General features: G+C 45.0%; 1 protein-coding gene across 1 annotated transcript in view; it reads right to left on the bottom strand.

Moving 5' to 3' along the window:
* Positions 1-21,741, bottom strand: part of SZT2 (SZT2 subunit of KICSTOR complex) — a 110,988-nt gene that overhangs the window by 74,241 nt on the left and 15,006 nt on the right. The window contains exons 19-43 of the mRNA XM_078885298.1: positions 21,643-21,737; positions 21,031-21,106; positions 20,475-20,600; positions 19,841-19,955; positions 18,726-18,839; positions 18,374-18,577; positions 17,600-17,682; positions 16,600-16,684; positions 16,082-16,240; positions 15,074-15,338; positions 14,125-14,237; positions 13,720-13,832; positions 12,952-13,132; positions 12,474-12,579; positions 11,717-11,843; positions 11,362-11,454; positions 10,726-10,807; positions 8,989-9,420; positions 8,231-8,366; positions 6,887-7,006; positions 6,298-6,370; positions 4,947-5,132; positions 3,548-4,139; positions 1,936-2,080; positions 665-845 (exon numbers count right to left, since the gene is read on the bottom strand). Coding sequence (XP_078741424.1) covers positions 665-845; positions 1,936-2,080; positions 3,548-4,139; positions 4,947-5,132; positions 6,298-6,370; positions 6,887-7,006; positions 8,231-8,366; positions 8,989-9,420; positions 10,726-10,807; positions 11,362-11,454; positions 11,717-11,843; positions 12,474-12,579; positions 12,952-13,132; positions 13,720-13,832; positions 14,125-14,237; positions 15,074-15,338; positions 16,082-16,240; positions 16,600-16,684; positions 17,600-17,682; positions 18,374-18,577; positions 18,726-18,839; positions 19,841-19,955; positions 20,475-20,600; positions 21,031-21,106; positions 21,643-21,737 — 4,002 coding nt within the window. The remainder of the gene's footprint in view (positions 1-664; positions 846-1,935; positions 2,081-3,547; positions 4,140-4,946; positions 5,133-6,297; positions 6,371-6,886; positions 7,007-8,230; positions 8,367-8,988; positions 9,421-10,725; positions 10,808-11,361; positions 11,455-11,716; positions 11,844-12,473; positions 12,580-12,951; positions 13,133-13,719; positions 13,833-14,124; positions 14,238-15,073; positions 15,339-16,081; positions 16,241-16,599; positions 16,685-17,599; positions 17,683-18,373; positions 18,578-18,725; positions 18,840-19,840; positions 19,956-20,474; positions 20,601-21,030; positions 21,107-21,642; positions 21,738-21,741) is intronic.

The following is a 21,741-nucleotide window of genomic DNA, read 5'->3' as shown; positions in this document are numbered from 1 at the left end:
CAAAGCTTGGGAAAACTTTTGCATATCATTGCCAGGTTTATATCTACGCATTACATGTTTTCTTGCCTAAAACGTCAGTATCAAAAGTCCGTGCTACTTATTGAATAAACCAACTATAAACCCAAAAGCATAAAAACAATATGCATGCAGATATACACATGTACATAGACATTTATATGTATGCAAAGACAAAGATCCTGCCTATAGTCTCAGACAGACTTGTTGGGCCAATATTAGCAAGCACCGATGAAAGCCAGCACAGCATGGGAGTGGGTGGGTGGCCAACAGCACATCCGGTAACCTTTTTCTCCCCCGGACTGATGTTTACACACCAGGCACTAAGTTAAGGCTGAATTGACCTAAGGGAGGCCCAGGTCCGGTTCAAATATGTTTCAGTTATTGGTCATCAGGGGGAATCACTGGATGCACCAGGTTCATGGCACAGAGTGCTAACAATTACATGACTGCTCCATTTTTTGTACACACACAGATACAAAGGTCCCCCTTATAGCCTCACAGACGTTTTGGGGAAAGTGCTGTTAGCGAGCAACTATGACAGACACACACACACACAGCAACATACATGTACATACACGAAAAACTTCATCAACGCCCAATATGAAATCGCATAAACGACACGGAGGTAGTGTGACAGGTACCTCACCTGGTTCACCACACGACAAATCTCAGCGATTTTCTTCACGACCATTAGGTGGACTGAAAGGAATTCGGGCTCATTGTCTGCCAATGACAACGATGATGAAGATGCTGACGATGCTGCTGATGATGATGATGACGATAAGGGCGAGGTATGAGCCATGGAGCCCAATGAGACGACGAGACTCCTGATGGACATAACAATCAAGGTCAGTCGAGCAGCAGCAGTATTAGGAAGAGCAATAATAGAAGCAGCAGTAGTTGTTGCAAGAGCAGCAGCAACAGCAACTACAGCCATAACATGAGTATAGTAGTAGCAGTAACAGCAATCATAATAGCAAATGTGCATTGTCAAGTCAAGACAATTTTATTTTTGCTTTTGCTTAAATACGTGGTCGCCTTGCTGGTATAAATCTGCCACGCATCATCGCATTAATACTTAAACATAACATTTTATCCATTGACAACATAATATATATACTATCTAGAGTTCGTTAAAATATAAACATAAAAGCAAATACTTTGTTTTTTTTCGGTAAAGTCACGTAGGTAAAAAATGAAATCAAATAAATGAAAACAACTAAATTAAATCACGATGTTTCGGGCGTAACACAAGCGTCCTTCTTCAGGTGGGGACAACGTAGCGAAAGCACAACCGCTTAAGTGTGTCCGAAATGTCGTGATTTAAGTTAGTTGTTTTCATTTATTTTGTTTCATTTTTTACCTACGTGACTTTACCGAAAAAAACCAAAGAGTATGAATCCTTGCAGTCACGAAAGCTTCAAATCTAGAAAAAAAGCAAATGTTCAATAGTACTAGCAGGAGCAATAGTAGCAGCAGGAGCAGTTGCAGGAGTGAAAGCAGCAGCAGCAGCAACACGACCATCTCAACTACTCCGACTACACATTACAACTTAAAGTGATTTCCTGCTCAAATGAGCTTTGGAGGTGGTTGGCGCTCATCGACTATTTACCGCTCTAAACAAGTAGCGGAAATTCCTCATTCCTATGGCCAGGGGGCAAGTCTCTCTGTAGGACACAAACAGCGTTTACTTCCTGACAAAGTGGTACTTATTTCATCAACTCTTAATCAGCCCCCCCCCCAACCAAGATTTGAACTCACAAAATTCCTCTTCGGAGCCGCTCACTCGACCGTTGAGCCACCTGGCTGGTTCGATGGAGATATTATACCACAACATAATACACCATCGGAACCACCACCTCTGTCGCAAACACTACCACCACCACAATTACATCTCTTCCTCACGGGTAAGCCGACCTGGAGTGGGTGAAGACAGTGACTCGGTCTGGCTGAACGCGCAGGATGAGCCAGAAGTCGGGCATGAGCGGTGGACGCCTCACGGGGTCCTCGTGTCCCCCTCGCCGGCCCCTCTCGGTGTCACCCTCCACAATGCTTTCTCGGCCTAAAATAGGAAAATAAACAAATACCGATTTAAAGCTTTCGTGACTGCAGGGATTCATCTTCTTGGTTCTTTCGGTAAAGTCACATAGAAGGGAAATAATAAAAATAAAACCTAATAAAATACAATTCTCATGACGTTTCGGCCACAACGCAAGCAGCCGTCCTCAGGTGAAGAACAGGGCTGTCGGAAAGACAGCGTCTGAGATCACCTGAGGACGGCTGCTTGCATTGTGGCCGAAAAACAGGGCTGTAGGAAAGACAGCATCTGAAATTTCAGAGGGCTGTCGGAAAGACAGCGTCTGAAATTTCAGACGCTGTCTTTCCGACAGCCCTGTGCTTCACCTGAGGACGGCTGCTTGCATTGTGGCCGAAACGTCGTGAGAATTGTATTTTATTATGTTTCATTTTTATTATTTTATTATTTCCCTTCTACGTGACTTTACCGAAAGAACCAAGAAGATAAAAAATACATTACAAGAATTCATAAATCCTAAGTTAGGAAACAGGCGCTTTCTTGTAAAAAAGAACAATTATGTCCATCGGCCTATAGGCCTTCTGAACGCTTTTGAAGCGGCATTATTTTCAGTTTCATCTGTTCAAAGTCTCAGCAGGATGTAGCCTCAAACAAATCTGCCTGGTGTTATTGTCAAGAATACCACAAGAACACCATGGGGCGTTTGTAGTGCAGCACAGTAGCACATTACCAACTTACATAGATACACGACTCAAAATGTGGCCCAACTCAGAGGCCAGTCTCTCCCAAGACAATTGCTACTGGCTTCCGACAAAGTGCTGCTACCCATTTAATGAGAATAGGTTTTTCCCTTTTATCTGGCAACAAACAGGTGTTAAGATGTTAAAACACCAAACTGAAACCTTTTACTAAGAATCATGTCTGCATTAACCACAATACTTGTGGTCAGAATGCTTAAAACACCTGATAATATATGCATTGTCTTTAAAACTGATTGGTCCACACCAGACAGCTTTCTTTAGTCTCAAAACGGTGTTACAAGGGTTTGCTTTGAACTCAGAGACTGAAAAGTTCAATGACTCAGACCACAAGTAGGTCTTGAGTTTAAATCCTGATCAGAGGGTCAACTCAGCTCATAAATCAACATCATGGAGCAGCAAACTTATCATAACATTTGTCGTCAGCAGCATTTCCATCATTTGAGGTGCTGTCAATTTAATTGTGACAGCATCTTTTAAAAAACACTGGACATAAAGTAACTATCAAAGGGAGAGAAGAAGAAAGATCTACAGCCAGTGAGCAGCGGACTATTTACCTGGAACATCAGCAGGATTACCCACCACTACTGCTGTCATCATGCTCATCCACATCACAATTGAAACCAACATCAGCTCACTGCCATCACCATCTTCACCATGATCACCACCATTGCCCTTTCACACTAAGACACAAACAGCAAGGGGACCAGCTGGTGCCTTTGTTTGTAATCATTACCGGTGTCAGAGGCAGCACGTTCCGCAGAGAGAGATTCTTCACCCTCTGGTGAATTCGGAGCGTCTTTCATGACGACGCTTTCTTTACTATCTTCAATACGGACGTCTATGGCAGGCGTGGGAGAGGTAATGCCATCATTTGAGCTACTGTCTTCGATGATGTTGGTGGTGGTGTCAACAGAAGCAGTCGCAGCAGTGTCATCGTGAGCTGCACCATCAACAGCAGGGTCAACGACGCTACCGTCAACAGCAGCATCAACAGAAATAGAATCAACAGCACTAACACCGATAGCAGCAGTAGCAGCTGCTATGGCATCAGTATCTGCTATGGCATCAGTATCATCACGAGCCCTACTATCAACTGCAACACCATCAGCACTGGTAGCATCATGAACACCACCACCATCACCACCATCAACACCACCACCCCCCCCACCACTAGCGGTGGCTGAAGGGGCTTCAACGCTGGTAGTGTTGCTGATATCCGCGTTGAGCGAGGGCTCTGTGTCCCGTGTTTCCCGTAGGGCCACAAAGTGAAATTCTCCAGATCGAAGGAGCTCATATTTCTGTCCCATGTCCATTGACTCCAGCTCCTGGAGACAAACACAAATACACATGAAGATAAGCGATACACAGGGTGTTTACATTTTTTTAAAACACTTCTAATAATTTGGAACAATACCACAGCAATTCTGCTTCCTCCGGGCAATGGAAACCACCTGGAGACGATTCCAGGCACGTGTTGACAATGATGGCGAACCAGTGGAGACTCACCTTTTTGAAGCTATTAACACATATTTGTCATCATGTTAGTGCATTATCCATTATTTTTCCATGAAAAACGATAGTCCGGTATAAGTGTTAATATTTTTTTGAAGCACACTGTATAGAAAAACGCGAGCACATGCAGAAACATATGGAGATGCGTAGAGACTTTTGCAAACACAGACGCACACAGTGACAGAGAAACTACTGAAATGTGGTAAAATGAAGAAATGTGGGAACATATGGAGCCAGGAGACAAATTAAGATCTGAGGCACGGCGAGGCATGTGGAGACATCTGGGTAATACAGAAACGTGGGGACAAGTTGAAATATACAGATACGTGATATCAGTGTGGGAACATGCAGACATGTGGAGATGTAGGGAGATATTAAATAAATGCTTGAAACACAAGGAGACATGAAGAAAGACGAGGGGATAGATGGAAACACTAAAAGATATTCAGAGACAGGTTGTAGTAGTAGAACATGGTTGCAGCATTTGTGATTGGGGCAGAAGCAATCTTGCTTTATGGTCTAAAAGCACTTGCAAGTCGTGAGCTGTATCCGGCCCGCAGGCCAATAGTTCCCTGACACTTGTGGCGTATCCAATCACTCCTCTCTTCTCACTCTCTCACCCGCATGAAGCGACTCATGGACTGGTCGGGCCCGAACACAAACTGCAGCGCCACGTGCTCCGTGAGGCAGGAGGGGCGGTCCCGTGAGCGTGACACATGGGCGGCCACCGAGGCGAGGGAGCGGCGCGACGTGGAGCGAGACACGCGCAGAGCCGACACCACCTCGTCGCGAAGCAACCAGCGCACCTGCGTTGGGCGGCAGCAGCAGCGGGAGGAGGAGCAACAAGCAGGGTGGGGAGGGGTTGTCAATCTTCTTCTTTCGTACGGCTGATGTAGATGCAGAGCAACAACTACAATCTCACACCCAGGTGGTCAAGCCAGATTACTGCGTCAGAAGCAGCGGAGTTGTATCGCTGCGAAGGGGTGGCTTGTTGCTGTGGTGACTGCAAAATCGATGATCGATGTTTGGTCGCCGCAATGATAGCATTCGTCGGGATTTCTCACTTAACAGAGTGGGCCGTGTGAAGGCTGCCATCTTCCACTCTCGGGTGTCAATGGTCGCGGGTCTCATAACAATATTGATGTTCATGATGGTGGCGCTGACTGGAATAGTGGTAACGATAACAATTATGATAGTGATCATGCGAATACAAAGGTGGGTCAGTTTAACACGTAGGCCAATATCCTCCATAATACAGGTTTTATGGGTCAGATCGCGTAAATATATGTGTGGTTAAATCCGCCACCACCCGACACAGCCAATTAGTGAGGGTTGTCGCGTAAACAGAACATGCCAATTCATCACTAGTACAGCATACCGGTGTGTTGGAGAACAAAGCCACAAATTTGGCTGTCGCCTGACAGCCAGATTTGGCTGTTGCCTGATGAAGCTGGTTGTAATTACAGGTGAAACATCATACTCAGATTATAAATATTGTGGCTTGCTTGGCTCTCCAACACACCGGTGTGCTGTACTAGTGATGAATTGGCACGTTCTGTTCACGCGACAACCCTCACTAATTGGCTGTGTCGGGTGGTGGCGGGTTTAACCACATTGCTATATTTACGCGATCTAACCCAAAAACACCTGTATTATGAAAGGTGGCGGTGATGGTTAATATAATTAACAAAATGATGGCAATTGTGATCGAATAGGTGGTGTTGATGATGCTGAAAGTAGTAGTAGTAATGGTGATGATGAAGGTGGTGGTAAAGTGATGATGCCGATTTATTGCTGGTGACTCATATGATGGTGGTGAAAACCCAATAGGCATGTACTTAGTCATAAATTCGTTAAATAAAACTGATTGTTACATTCCTCATGATCATGTGGGGATGAACAGAATGAAAATGACACCGTTGGTAGTAGAGGCGTTTGTAAAAGACTCCGTGTTCTTGCGCTCAAAGTTACCTCCTCGACGGTGTCCAAGACGGCTTGCCTGTGTGTCTCCGTCAGGTTGGACAAGGGGGTCGGTATTCCCTCACTGTCGTCAATGACAAAAGCACAAGGTGGGAGATAAGCGCGTGAGAAACAGAGATGTCCAGTCCAAGGGCTTGAATTCAGGCTTTAGCATTGCTTGCTCTGTGGCTCCGAGATTTCAATTATGTGCCTTGCTGCTCCTGGCGATAATGATACTGGTGGTGATGACGATGGCAAAGGAGCTGCTGCTGATAACGATATTTCTGCTGCTGTTATTGCTACTGCCGATGAGGACGATGCCGATGATGTTTCTGCTACTGTTATTGCTACTGCTGAGGATGATCGTAAAGATAGGGTTATTACTGCTGCCATTGCTTCTGCTGCCTCTGTTTCTAGTATTACTGGCGTTGCTACTAATGCCACCACCGCCACCACCACCACAGTTACTGCCACAGACAACGACAATGATGACAATAAATGACGGCATCGTGATCAGAAACACGGTGAACAAAACATGAATGAGGGCAGCAGAGCAAGGCAGTGCAGTTGCATGCATTGGCGCGCGGGCAGGTGGCCTAACCGTAGCTCGGCAATGGCCGAGGGGAGCAGTGGGCCGTGCAGGATGTTCTCCTCGTCCGACCGGTAGGAGCTGCCCTGTGCTGGTGAGCGGTGAATGAAGGCGCTGTTCTCAGACGCGTACCTGGAGCGAAGTGCGAACAAAATTAAGCAAACAAAATATAAAAAAAACCTCTCAGCCTTCTTCCTTATTCGCATTGCCGGGCAGCAGATGAACATGCAATGCAAGCTGGGTGATAATGTCAGGCAATGGTTCATAACATATGCGTGCGTATGTGTGTATGTGTGTGTGGGTGGTTGCATGTGTATGTGTAGTGTAGTAACTCGGCGGGAGACGACTTCACGGGTAACACACTCTTTATTTTATCAAACTTGGTTACAGGTGACTAACACCTACTTGGTATCTCGGGTGACAAACACCCACTTAGCTACTTGGCGACTAACGCCCACTGAGCTACTCGGATGACCAACATCCACTTAGTACTCGGGTGACAAACACCCACTTAGCTACTTGGCGACTAACGCCCACTGAGCTACTCGGATGACCAACATCCACTTAGTACTCGGGTGACAACCACCCACTTAGCTACTTGGCGACTAACGCCCGCTGAGCTACTCGGATGACCAACATCCTCTTAGCTACTTGGCGACTAACGCTACTGAGCTACTCGGATGACCAACATCCACTTAGTACTCGGGTGACAAACACCCACTTAGCCACTCGGCGACTAACGCCACTGAGCTACTCGGATGACCAACATCCACTTAGCTACTCGGCGACTAACGCCACTGAGCTACTCGGCTTCCCTAGGTCTTCAGCTCCGTCTTCGGGTCTTCAACTGGGTAACTCTCCCCGAGTGCTCTCGCGCGTCCCCCTTTATACCCCACCTGCGGACGTCGCTGCGAGCACCCACTTATTCGACCAATCGCCGGGCGCTGGCTACGATCCTCTTTTCCCACATCTCATCGTGCCTCACCACTCACGCCGCGCCGCCCCGTCATCTGTCACTCCCGGCGCGCGCGTCCACACCACGCCCACAACGCGTGCCCAACCCCGCACCCCGCGCCGCCCCGTGATCCATCACTGTCACAGTCGGCGCATGTCAATACCACCACTACATATGCAAAGCAACAATTCAAAACTCGCAATTTTATTAATTAATTGTCTTCTTTGCATTTTCGTAAATGTAGTGCCCCCTACTGGCTGCAGAAGTCACATGAAACATTCACAACCAACACATACAAATAGAAAATCATCAATGCTTACTTTCATTCATTCAATGCGCAAGAACAAATTGGAAATGATGTTATCGTATGTGCGTGTGAATGCGTTAAATAACAGACTGACCTGTTATGCGATATCCCAAGTGGTGACTCTTCAATCTCAAGTGGCAGGGTGAGGATGATGATGTCCAATGTGACTGTTAAGTCCTTGAGACTAAACTTCCTCAGATCCACACCTTCCAGCCATCCCAACACCTCCCCTGGGACAACAACAACCACAAGACAGCAAAGGGTAAAATATGTCTCATCACTGCTCCCTTCCTTCTGCCAGAAGCCACAATGAATGCACTTGCCCACCAAGGTCTACTCTTGTAGTTTTCATGGCTGCCGCCATCTGGCATTAGGTCTTACCCTCATTGCAAAGTCAATGTGTCACTTCAAGGATCTATCTTACGAGATAATATTTCAGTTTAAGCTCTGCACCTAGACAGCAGACAAGGGGAAGGGGAGAAGATTAGGATGGGGTAGGAGAGCAGGTGTAGAAACAGGAGAGAGTTGTTATTAAAGCAAAGGAGAGAAAGGTCTTAAGCCTTTCCTTAAAGTAGGGGCAATAAGAAGTTAGGACAAGAGCGGGAATTCCAGACAGCATGGGTAGCAGAACAGGAATTACTTTAAAGAGTTGGCATTTAATTTCAGGAAATATCCTTCGTCATGCAATGTTCTTTTAACGTTACATTGGGGTTTCGCTGTACATGCTTTATACGAGCCTACACACGTATGTGTGCCGGTCCGTTTTCTGCACAGTGCAATTACACCAATCGACGCAGCAGCACACGCATGCACCGGGCAATTCCGCACACCTCAATACATACGCAAACTCACCAAGGCATGTGGGCAGCGTGCGCACAGGCATGGAACAGTGCTGGTTCCGAACACTGACGGAGCATGTCAGGTGGATGAACAATGGCGGCAATCCATCACCGCCGTCTCCACCATCATCACCACAGCCGTCACCATCACTGTCATCATCGTCATCGTCGTCATCAATTTCGAAGTCATTTTCCCGGTCTGCAGCATCAATAGTTCCATCTGATGAAAATTCAACTTCTCCATTATCGTCCTTTTGTTCATCACCATCATCTTCATCATCATCCTCTAGCTCTTCATCGTCTTCCTCGTCATCGTCATCAGGGCCTTTGCGTGGGCCTTGGTGCCAGGTGGAGGTGGCGGCATCCCCTCCCGTGTTATGCTCGTCACGGTATTCGACAACGATATCGGCATCGCTCTCGGTCAGAGAGAAGGAGGTTCGTCGCGCTGGAGGGAGCAGGCGCAAGAGAAATGGGGCACAGAAGGAACACATTTCGTAAGTATTATCTAAGAAGTGCTATGCTTTGATTTTCCCTCCATCATGGTCAAAAGTCCTTGAGTTAATCGTCTACTGCTGTGTAATCAAAAGTTTAGGAACAATATCCGAGTACTCTTTGGGTTCTTTCGGTAAAGTCACGTAGGTGAAAATAAAAAATAAATACAATAAAAATAAGAAAAAATAATAAAAAATAACTAATTTAATCATGACGTTTCGGAGGCAACACAAGCTTCCGTCATCAGGTATGACAACCACAGCAAAAAACAGAATTACTGATTTAATTTAGTTATTTTTTATTCTTATTTTTATTTTATTTCTTTTTTATTTTCACCTACGTGACTTTACCGAAAGAACCAAAGAGAATGGATTCCTTGAAGTCACGAAAACTTCAAATCTAGAAATATCCCAGTAATGGTCACTAGAACAGACCGGACTGTGATTTGAAGGTCTTTTCTTCCATTGCGAGGAGATGAAACTCAATGAAGCAACTCTTTTAGCAGCGAGGTACCTAGGCTATGTGTTTCAGGCTATACGACAAAAGTTTGCAGCTCTAGGGGTCGATAAAAGCAGAAACCACGTGAGGGACGTCAACAATGGTCATCCTACGGAGACTCGTCGCTGTTATGGAAACGTGAAATTTCCAACACTAAGCTCAGAGCCACCACCAGAGATGAGCGCTGGCCCACGTTCACTTGCAAGGGAAGGATATTGACTTCAGCCTCAAACAATCAGACTCTCTTCTCTACTATTACAAAAAGAATATATTATAATAACATGCAACAGCCACGACCCTCACCAAGACAAGCAGATTGAGAAACGAACGAAAGAAGAATGTGCACCATTAACGTGTGAACATGTACAGCCTTGTTGTCAATCTACTGCTGGATGAGGGCCTCTCCATGCCATGGATGTTACACGACTATTCTTCACTATACCGCTTAGTGTGGGTTGGTGAAGGCAGGGAGCATAGATGTTGAAGCATAGAAATATTGTAGTATAGATTTTTCTGCATTCTCTCTGCTGTCAATCATGGAGCCCCAGAGCCCTACTGACCTCTGTGCATGGCGGTCACCCATACAAGCACATTCCAATCTCAAGTCTACTTAGTTACCAAACTTAATGAGATCAGGCACTGAGTGATTTGAACACGATAATCACGTGGCAATAACCCAAATAAAATCACTGCCGACAACACCAGCGGCAGGAATTAAACCTGTGACCTGGAACAGGATAGACGGGATTAGAAACCGTACCTCCAGTGCTCCCCTCTGTCTCGGAGACTCCCTCTGCTTTGCCAAAGCGCCGTGATTTTCTCTTGGCGCCCAAAGTCTCGTTCTGACAAAACAATCCATACATGACCGCAGACAAAAATTCACCGATTACGCCTAAAAACTTAAAAAACAGCAGTTAAAAATAGAAGCAGCCCATAGAAACAAATATCTGCTATCATAAAGATACACAAGTAGGCAATTTGTAGTGGGCTGCCCAATGCGGGTTTGAATATTAATAAATGATTTAGTAAACAACTTCAAAATATCATTCACGAGTGATCTAGTGACATAATTTAAGTGGCTTTGTATGACAATATCGGAGTTCTCATACCAGTGCTCCGTACGTTCATGTGAACACGTTGTTTTTCGTTAAGTCGAGAGAAAAACCCACGTTGGGCAGCCAGAGACACAAAGCCTCGGTGTGTAGCTACTCGAGAAGAGCAGTTTGTCGATTGCTTCCGAAGAGTTGCTGTGCATGGCAGCAAAATTATTCTCCGATGATTGCTACTGTAGGCAAGACCACGATTAACAATAGTGTTGTGGCATAGGGTAGAGGGAAAACACGAGTGGGTGGTGTTTGAGTTTGTGAGCACCTATTGCACCCTAATGCTTCCATACCTCTTTCTTAGGTGAGGTTGGACAGTAGAAAAAGAAGGCGGGATTGGAAGGGATGCTCTTGAAAAATCGACTGCTGATTTCCAAAAATTTTGCCTGGATAAAGACAGCCATTAATGTTATTGAATTAAATATTATACACTTCTTCACTAACTGAATTATTCACTCATTCACTTACTTATTTACCCACCCACTACCTCTCTCATGCAGTCACATACTTGCTCATGCCAAGTCCTCATATGCTCACTCAAGCTCATACCCACTAACTTGCTCACTTATGCCATCTACTTGTCCATTCACTCACTGACCCAATAAATTACTCGCCCATATATTTGTTCACTCAATCATTCAGTCTCACCTGTATAGCACTGTGAAGGTTGGGCAAGGGCTGGCATGGGTCATCATGGCTGGTGATGGGCGACGAGGCAAGATGAGGGCTGAGGGGACTGGAGGCAGAGGCGTGCGGTGACGAGCCAGGCAGCACACTGTTACGAGTGACAGCAGTCCGCAGTAATAGTTGCAAACAGTACTACCAGTCGCAGCAAAAATAGCATTACCATTAACAACAGCAGCATTATTAAAACAGGCAAAAGTATGAGTAAAAGGCATCAACAAACAGCATAATTGTTATAAGCATGTGCATTATTGTCAACATCTGCAGCAGCAGTACAGCAACCACAGGGGTAGCAATAAATAATATTAGTAACACGAGCAGCAGTAATATTATTAGGTGAAATATGATTAACATCTGCAGCAGCAATACTAGCACATCCAGTAGAAAGACTTATCAGCAACAGCATCATCTAGACCATGATGCATCAGTAGAAGCAGAAGATGCAGTAGCATGAATCTGAGAAGCTTTAACCAGCAGCAGAATCAGGAATTACAGTAGTCATACGAGCATCGCCACCATCATAACAATTAACACTAACACCACCATTTCCATCAATACCATCAACATTATTACCACCATGACCATGACCACAACCATCATGAATACCACTGCTAGAACCACAATCACCAGAAACATCACCATCATCTTCTTCACTATCGCCATCCCCGTTTAAGCATAGAGGTGCACATTCACAAACATGACAACCCTTCGTACCACCCACCTCATTGTAGCCGTTGGATCCTTGTCCATACTCGCATCACCGCCCCCATCATCAGGCTCCAAGTTTTTCCTCGTCTCCACAGCCTCAGCCACAACAGAAACTCCTCCTGTTCCATGAACATGCATACACGGCATTTGTAAGAGGCTTATAAGATCACTGGATATCCAGAGGGGGTGCAAAATGGCCAGAACCAGAGAAACCAAGCCTGCACCATTTAGGTTCTGGGTTCAAATTCTGGGGCCGAGTGTCTTTCTGCATCTCTAAAATAGGGTTCATAATGGCCAAGTGAAAGACCTGGATTTCGTCAAGTAGATGTGGGTTTCTGTCTTTCCCAAGAACTTCATAGGGTTTGTGTGAGGAACAGAACTGCTGATAATTCTAGGTTCGAGCACTAGGTCTGGCGGTCCATCTCCTTCATGCGATAATTATAATAGCCGTGTGTGGTTAATAGTCGCTGCGTCAGACAATGAGTGAACACCTCTAAGGTTTTCATGTTCCTTGTGACAGCAACAGCAGTAGGAGGTGTGCAGATCACCAACATCGTCTCCTTCACCGTCAGCATCACCATCATCACCACCACCACCACCACCACCATCGTCCTCCCAGCTGCTGTGGCGGCTTTGGCAGGAGGCACGGGGATGCACGTGGCCACACAGCGCCTGTGGCAGAATTTTTTTTTATTTAGATGCTTTATAACGACCAAGTCAGATTTAACTGGATATAATGAGCCCTCATATTCTTGGTTCTTTCGGTAAAGTCACGTAGAAGGGAAATAATAAATAAAAATAAAACAATAAAATTCTCACGACGCTTCGATTGCAACACAAGCAATCATCATCAGGTGTGAAAACCACAGCTTTAAATCGAAATTGTATGAGCCCTCACTCAACAGCACACTCATTGGGTTTATAATGGGGGCATGTCATATTCATGAGCTAGGGACCACATAGGTCCTGGGTTGGAGCCCAGGAACAGTCCCTTTCTCTCGGCTCATCATGGCCATGTTGAGCTCATGATGGTCGTGTCAAAAGCCAAATAAGTAGGACTACTTAGATTCTGCACTGAAACTTGTGGTACAGGTGCCTCTCCCTGAGTGTTCATAATGGTCATGTCAGAGACACTGAACCAACACAACCGAGAACCTTAGCTACAGATTCCCTTGCCAAGTAAAGCCCAAGGTGATACATGGGGGTCTTGTGATCATTGGGGCTCATCAGTGAGCCATGAAAGCCATAGCTGCTCTGACCTGCAGGAACGCCGTAATGTCCACCTCGGTGAGCGTCTCCTCACAGAAGTCAATGGCGGAGAGGACGTCCGATGCTGCGACGGCAACCGACCGTCGCAAGCAGTGGAACAGACCTGGGTGGCACAGGGTCGAGATCAATAAATAGCAACAAAGACCAAGAGACGTTGACGGAAAACTCGAGATCACAACAATGACCGCGAGTTGGCCGTCGTGACGGAGCGATCGTGGAAATGGCTGCAAGATTGCAAAAATGCATGAGAGATCGCGTTAACGAGATCAGTGATAATCATGAGATCACAAGAAAGACTCAGAGATTACGATAACGACCACGGATTATGATAATGGCCATAGGATTGCAGGGACGACTGTGAGATTACCATCACAAATGAGAGTTCAGAGTCGAACCTTTCATGAAGCTCTGGTGGAACACCTCCTGCACCAGCTCACAAACCACCATGAGCTCCTTTTCCCTATGTTGCCGTGACGACAAGTCAACACTACCCTCCTCGGACGAACACCTGAGACAAGAGGGGAGGGGGTCGTGGCGGTGGGGGGGGAGAAGAAGATCGGGAAAGAAAGAATAAGGACAGTGGAGTGAGCTATGCCAGCATCCTCTGGGGGCCTGTGTTCAAGCCCTGGGTATAGTGGGGGGCCTCTCTTTACAAGGCGGTTCACAATGGATGGGTCAGGCCCATAATGGCCATTTCAGAGACACTGAGCAGCAAAGGTTAAATCAGAGCCGGTTCATCCTGAAATGACTATTAGATGAACCCTCTGAGATTGAAAGACAACCGGCCACGAGGCTCAAATCCAGCATCAGTGATACTGACTTGGTAGTTACTGAAATGGCTATTATAAATCTCCTACAAGAGGGAGAGAGACACCTAGATTCAGGACATGAATCCTGGCAGTCAGTGATGCTGGTTCAGTGGTCTCCCACAGAGCCATGGCCCATAATGAACCCTGCTGGAGACACCCAGACCTAGGGATTGAAACTCAGGTACTCAGTAGTGCTGGATCGATGTCTCTAGCAATACCACGATGATTCTCCTGCGATAAAGACAGACCCAACTATGGGGACTAGTGTCTCCAACACGGCCATTATGAACCCGCTATAATATAAAGGGCCATTCTGAACCTCCTAAACCACCCATATCAAGGGCTTAAGTCCAGTGGTACCGGCTAAGTGTCTCTGAAACAGCGTTTATAACTGTGACACGCCCATTATAAACCCATGAAAAAGAGAAAGTGTAAGATCTTAAACATAGGATTTCAGCAGTGGTAGCATCGTATATTGGCCAACGTGAACCCCCTGTTAAGGATGTGCAGTACCCCAAACAGCCCAAATGCTCACCAGAAAAACATGTCTTCTCCACCCGACGAAGACATTTCTGCTTCTGCTTCTGCCGCTGTGGCCGTGGCATCAGGGGTAGAGGAAGGGCAGGGAGAGGCTGGGAGTCGTGTGAGTGTCTCACGGAGGCTGTCAACAGAGTGGCTGTAGATGTAAACCGGAAACCTGAGCCCATTGGTGCTAGGAGACGGTTCGAGCAGCGAGCCCTGGCGACTCAAAGCGAGCGAGTGGGAAGAGCGGTGGGGGCGATCCTGAGATGCAGGGTGGCCTGTGGAAGGTGTCGGTGAGTGAGAATCGGCAGAAGTAGTCACATCATCATCATTATTATAAGCAGTGGGCATTCACTTTAGCACTGTCGACAAAGGCATCAACAACAGCAGAATACACAATCATCAGCAGCATCGGGAAAAGTTAAATAATTATGATAAATAGAACTCTTCATCACCACTGTTATCATCATAAGTATGAATAGTGACTCGTATGATCATGAAGTGTGAGCAGTGAAGGTGAAAGGAGTGATGAGGTGATTTTGTGGTGGACGGAGGGGGTGGGAGGTGTCTGAAGGTGTTAGTGTCGGTAGACGCTGCATCATCACTGTAGATGGATGAGTTTGAACAGTTATTGGCGATATATATAAATCTTCATCCCAAGAAGTATTAAGTATTTTAGTGAGTGCTAGTCTTGATCGGTGTTAGTAATTGGCCAGAAATGACAACCAAGGGTTAGTAATGAGTAGCAAGCGAGTCTTACATCTCCGATTGTATGGTGAACTGTGTAGCCAACCGTGCTATAGTGAATAGTTTGGAGCTGCAAGAATGTAGACGCGAGTGTGAGCTGTGCGGTAGGAAACTGAAATGCTCAAAAAAACCCAAGCAAGAGGGAATAACATACAAGGTAATGGCCGCAGCTGCCTATTTACTGGATTGCAGAAGACGTGTTTCACTCACAACACACATACGATCCACCAAGCTTACACTTAGGCTTCTGGGCTGTAGCCAGCATCACACTCACCTGCTGGAGACTTGACGACTTGATCAGGATCCTGGTTTGGATTTACAGGCAGTGGAACCAACTCCTCTGTTTGTACGGCATTAACAACTGGATCCGAAGCTTGGAGTACGGGATCCGGATTGACTGTATGTGGATTGGTTCCCAAGAGTAATTGAAGGTCTGTATTGAACAACCACACACACACACATATACATACATTATTTTGTACAAATACCTTTTAAAGTAATTTTTTATTACATAAATCAGGAAATGAAACAAAGACACGCATAAATACAGAAAAGGTTACGTATCAGATGAGATTCGAGTTCTGCATTGGATGTGACTAGGATTCTCCATCTGATAAAAAGAGTATCATGTATCGAATGAGATGAAGATTTGGTGGTTTTGATGTGTTTTAGATGAGCGTTCTGTGTCAGATGAGACAAGGGTACTGCATTAGAGTAGACGAGGGTTACACTGGATGATACAAGGGTTACGAATTCGAAGATTTTAATTCAATAAAATGAACGCAAGGTAACCTGTAAATGACGCCGGCACAAAGACGAGTGTGTGACCAGATCCCGTGGCTTTGGCGTAACAACGCCATCGCGCAATTCCTGTGCCCTGCGCACCAACAGATAAAAACCAGGGGACTGCGATAAAGATTTAGAGTGTTTACCGAGACTCGGCTTCAGAACATCAGGTCTCAGGATTAGATTTTCTCGTAACAGGGTTGCAAGATCACAGTCTGGACTGAGACAAGGTTCCAGGATCAAAGTCTTGCTTGAAACTGGGTTTGAGGATTAGAGTCACAATTGAGGCTCAAGAGGACTCAAGTTTCAACAATGGAGTCTAGAATGGAGAGTACAGTCATACCTCGGTATACGACCGTTTTGGAATACGTCGAATTTGGTATACGTCGTGTTTTGACAAGAAAAAAATGTCTTGGGATACGACGTCTTGCTTGGGATACGACGCGCTTGCTATAACTTGTATGGGTCGGGATGAGTCACCGCGTACCCGCGTATAACCCTGTTCACGACTCCTCCCCTTCCTCACCACCATCCTCGTAGGCTATCAATTCCTCTCAGCAAAGTAAAGTGATGTTACATTTTCTTCTTAGGTTTCTTCGGTAAAGTCACGTAGAAAGTAAAATAAAATAAAAACAAAAATCACGACGTTTCGGAGGCAACACAAGTCTCCGTCATCAGGTACTTTCTACCTAAGAAGATGATTCCTTGCAGTCACGAAAGCTTCAAATCTAGAATGTTACATTTTATTTTTATTTTATTAATGTATGCATTTTAGTAATAAGTAGTGTCTAAATTCTTTTATACAACCTCATTAATGTATAACATGCCATATAAAATATAATTTCTTATACTCTGGAACGGATTATTTCCTTTCCCTTTATTTCTTATGGGAAAAATTTGTTTGGTATACGTCATTTTCGGTATAAGTCCTACCTTCTGGAACGAATTAACGACGTATACCGAGGTACCACTGTATATTCTGATTTGGCATTGTGCAAGGGCTTACCTTTGCTGTAGTCGTCGTAATCGTCGTCTCTGTGCTGTCTTTGCTGGCATTCAATACAGGAGATTCCTGTTTATCCGACTCCACTAAATAAAGAAAAAAAGCAAGCAAACTCTTACTTCTCGTCTGCAATGAAAACATTTATCTTTGTATTAACTGTAAACATGCATGTTGAACTTCTTTCTCACCGTACATAGCCAACAGTGCTAAATCGGATGTGCTAAACATCAATAACCACACAACTATACACCTCTTTTCATACAAAGTGTTTTTTTTTTACTCCCGATTGTTCATAATAACCATGTAAGATACATAATGTATGCGTCATAAGCAATGAGCTAACAGTTCTTACAGCCTGGATTCAAGCCCTGTGACACTGGGCGTGTGTTCAGCTAAGGGGGTTTATAAATGTCATTTGTGAATGACAAAGAACCAACGCTGTTAATAGCCTGGGTTTGAATCCATGTTTCAGCCACCCACATATATTGCCATTGTGGACAACAGAAAGCCTTACAAATAGTACAATGTCAGCACAAGAAAAGCGTGGAGTCAAACAACTTTGGAGATAACATCAGAAAAGCCTAATGTGCTCTCCACCATTGCAAATTTCATGAAGGGCACAACCCACAAGCCAAAATAATCATCTTATATATATTCCTCGGCTGGATGTGGCAGGCTGTCCAACATGAATATGATACTAACAACAACACAATGGTGACGTAACTAGTGAGAGTTTTGTTTTAATTAATAAACAACAAAGTTAGACTATGTTTGCACCTTCTTGCGTCGGCATGCTGAAGAGAGGTTTATGGCCACCCCTGTTCCTCTCGAGAACCAACTTCACAAAGGTCACATGATCACCCTCGTCCAATGGGATTTCACGGAGAGAAAGGGCATCTGATAGGCTGGTATGGAAGAGGCTCAGGAGCCAATCAGATGGGTGAGTGGAGCCAGTGGTTGAAGAGTCGGGCCATGAATAATCTATACACACAAACAATACACAGTTGGGTAAAGAAGTGTAAATCAGAAATTATGTATTGCATGGACCACACACCCATTCACATATTCACTCACTCACTCAGCCCCTTTATCACCCACTCCGTACACACCACCCATTTCACCCACTCACCAGTGCTGTAGGTGTTGAACACCATTTCCGCCTGTCGACACTTGGGCAGGAGGCACATGAGATCAAATCGGAAAGGTATGTGCCACAAAGTGCTGGCCCCACTCTGCTGCTTAACTGTAAACACATACACACAAAGACAATGAGTTGCTGTTTAACCTGAGCTAAGTGTTCTTCGCGAACACATATTAAGACCAGCATCGAGTGTCAATGGGTGTTGTGATCAGGAACATATCGGATCAATTTTAGGAAGCCACTGGAGCTATGCACATTTAAATCTAGATTGAAAACTCATTTCTTTAGAACTGCTTTTTGTGTTTAGTTTGTTGTCCTTCCCCCCACACCTGGTCGGTTACGTACAGTGCAAAATAATTTCAACATGCATACATTGTCTCAAATGTGCAGATATTTTACAAACAGCAACAAGTACTCCATTAAGGCTCAGTTGACTCATGCAAAGCCCAGGATGAGCTCAGATACAATTTTCCCCCAATGTTATCCCAATGTTATCTATGGCTAAGAATCAAACAGATTACAGAGATCATAGCACAGCAAAGAACCACAGCAAGGACTACCTGCAACATAGAAACTAGTTTAGATACACACACACCACACTAGTCAAGTTTCATCATTTTCAATAAATGTTTACATTCATGATGCATACGTAAAATCTAGCAGAAATGTATTATTTACAATTTATGCAGATTATACAACTTTACAATCAGCATCATGGTCAGAACAAGACAGAAAATAAGAAATTACTCCAGACGAAAAACGAGACACAAAAGTAATTCTCGAATTGACTCACCACCCTCAATTGTAACAATTTATAAAATCACTGAGAAGAGGGTGGGGGGGGAAAGATAAAACATTAAATCGCTGCACCACAAACACATTCCACTCACACTACAATCACACGCACCTCCGACTAGCATGGTTGGCTACATATGGTGCGAAAGACGTTCACACAAAACATTCATACACGGGACAACAGCCACTCTTGATTACCGACAAAGTGATTCTGCTTGTTGTCCACCCCACAGTTACAATGACGACCTGCTACATGTGCGCACACACAGACGTAACATTACACACACCGACCGACCAAGATAGTTTACCTAGGGGCTGTATGGCACGGTTGGCTGCATAGTGAGCATCTGGGTTGTTGCACAGGAAGGCCAGCAGTTCACTGGTCAGCAGAGTGTTGACACAGTCGATATCACGAGGGTGCATCTGGCACAAAACAGTTACCATGATCATCATCATCAGCAGCTGCAGCAAAGATAGTGAAATCAACACCAGCAAATGACAGGAGTTTGTCATTTTCAGCAACATTATCTTTATTATTATCATGGCTATTGTTGTGCGAGGCTAGTGAATGCAAATGTTTATAAATGTATGCAAGCGTTTACATACGTGTGTGTGCGTGCGAGTACTGGCGTGTGAGTTTTGGGAACAAGTTAATTGTGTGTAAATGTACGTGTGTGTTTTTGGAAGTATCCAGTTTTATATATAAGGGTATTAGTGTGGGTGAGTGCGAGTCTATATGAATGTTGGTAAGAGTATGCGAGTTCTTATGAGCGCATGTGTAATTGTTTATTGTTTTACTGCATGCGACTGAACGCCAGTCTTCAGTGAGTGTTGAATGCGAGTGTGTACATCGGTATTGTATGCGAGCCTTCAGTTCTAGTGCTGTACATGTGGAAATTGTACAAGACTCTATACGCGAATGTTTTATGGGTGCGAGCTTACTGCATGGGCGATGTCGGTGTAACAAAGTCCGTCCAGGTGCGACTGCTGAGCGTAGCGTTCAGGTGGGATTGATACCCGGCCCGACAGGGGCTCCAACCAGCACTCGGTTGAGACAAGAAGCATTACCTGGAGGCAGGGGCACACATAGGAACACTCAAGAGACACACGGACACTCGTAAAAATGATCACAAACTACCAAAGAAACAGGAGTACTCACAAAAAGATGCAAATATATCGCGACACATTCTCAGGAGATACTCGTATAACGAGACACTCATTGACACTCAGATATCCATACACATACACATTGATACTCATGAAGCCACTCATACATTCATCGAGACATACGTACTCATTAAGACACTGGTACATTGATAAGAGATATAGGGATACTCAGAGATAATAATACTCTCAGACACACGTATAAATAATCATGACTGAATGATTGGGACTCTAATGAGCTCCTGGCTCTCGAAGCTGAAGTCTCAATCAAGCCAAGTATTCTGAGACTCAGTCTCGTCGAGCAGAATAGCGAGTTTCCATATGAAATCTCTACCTCTCCATCAGAACCCAAGAGGTCACCATTGCAGTCATCTTCACCATCATCATCGCCATCTTCATCAGTTGAAAACCTGGCGAGGCGAGGAACAATTTACCATAAAATTCCATACGTCACGTGATGGCAAAACAATATTAACAAAATGAAAATGTCAAAGCCAATGCTGATGAAGCCTCAATCTCTTGCCATCGCTTTCTTCCTTCTGTAAATTACTACCAAATTTTGCAAACGTTTAAACCTCACCTCCATGGTTGGCTCTTGAGAGTATAACCACTGCCTGGCTTAAGTTTAATTTAACAGTTGACATATCCTTCAAGCACCACTTGTAAAGCTTCATGACCACCCCTGGCTTTAGGATTTCCCCCTTGTCACCAGAGGTCAGCAGGCCCATGTCCACGTCAATAACTTGCCTTCCTCCATCTTTCATATGTGCCCCAGCCATCACAACCGATAATTCCAAATGACACCTATAACGCTCACCCGCTACAATATAATTCTGAACCTCAAAGCTGTTGCACCTGTTCTACCAATAACTTTCCTATTGAATGTAGTGGTCTTAGTAGTTGGTGGTGTCGATGAGTTGCGATGCAGTGACAATGAAACGCTCACGTGTGTCTGGGTGAGCTGCTGAGAGGGGGGAAGAGCACATACTGAACCAGACAGGTCTGCACCTCATCGCAATCAGCTTGACCTTCACACTCTGCCTGC

Source organism: Lampetra fluviatilis, chromosome 3 (assembly GCF_964198595.1).
Source record: "Lampetra fluviatilis chromosome 3, kcLamFluv1.1, whole genome shotgun sequence".
NCBI classification, from domain to species: Eukaryota; Metazoa; Chordata; class Hyperoartia; order Petromyzontiformes; family Petromyzontidae; genus Lampetra; species Lampetra fluviatilis.
This window is presented reverse-complemented; position numbering and strand designations above follow the sequence as displayed.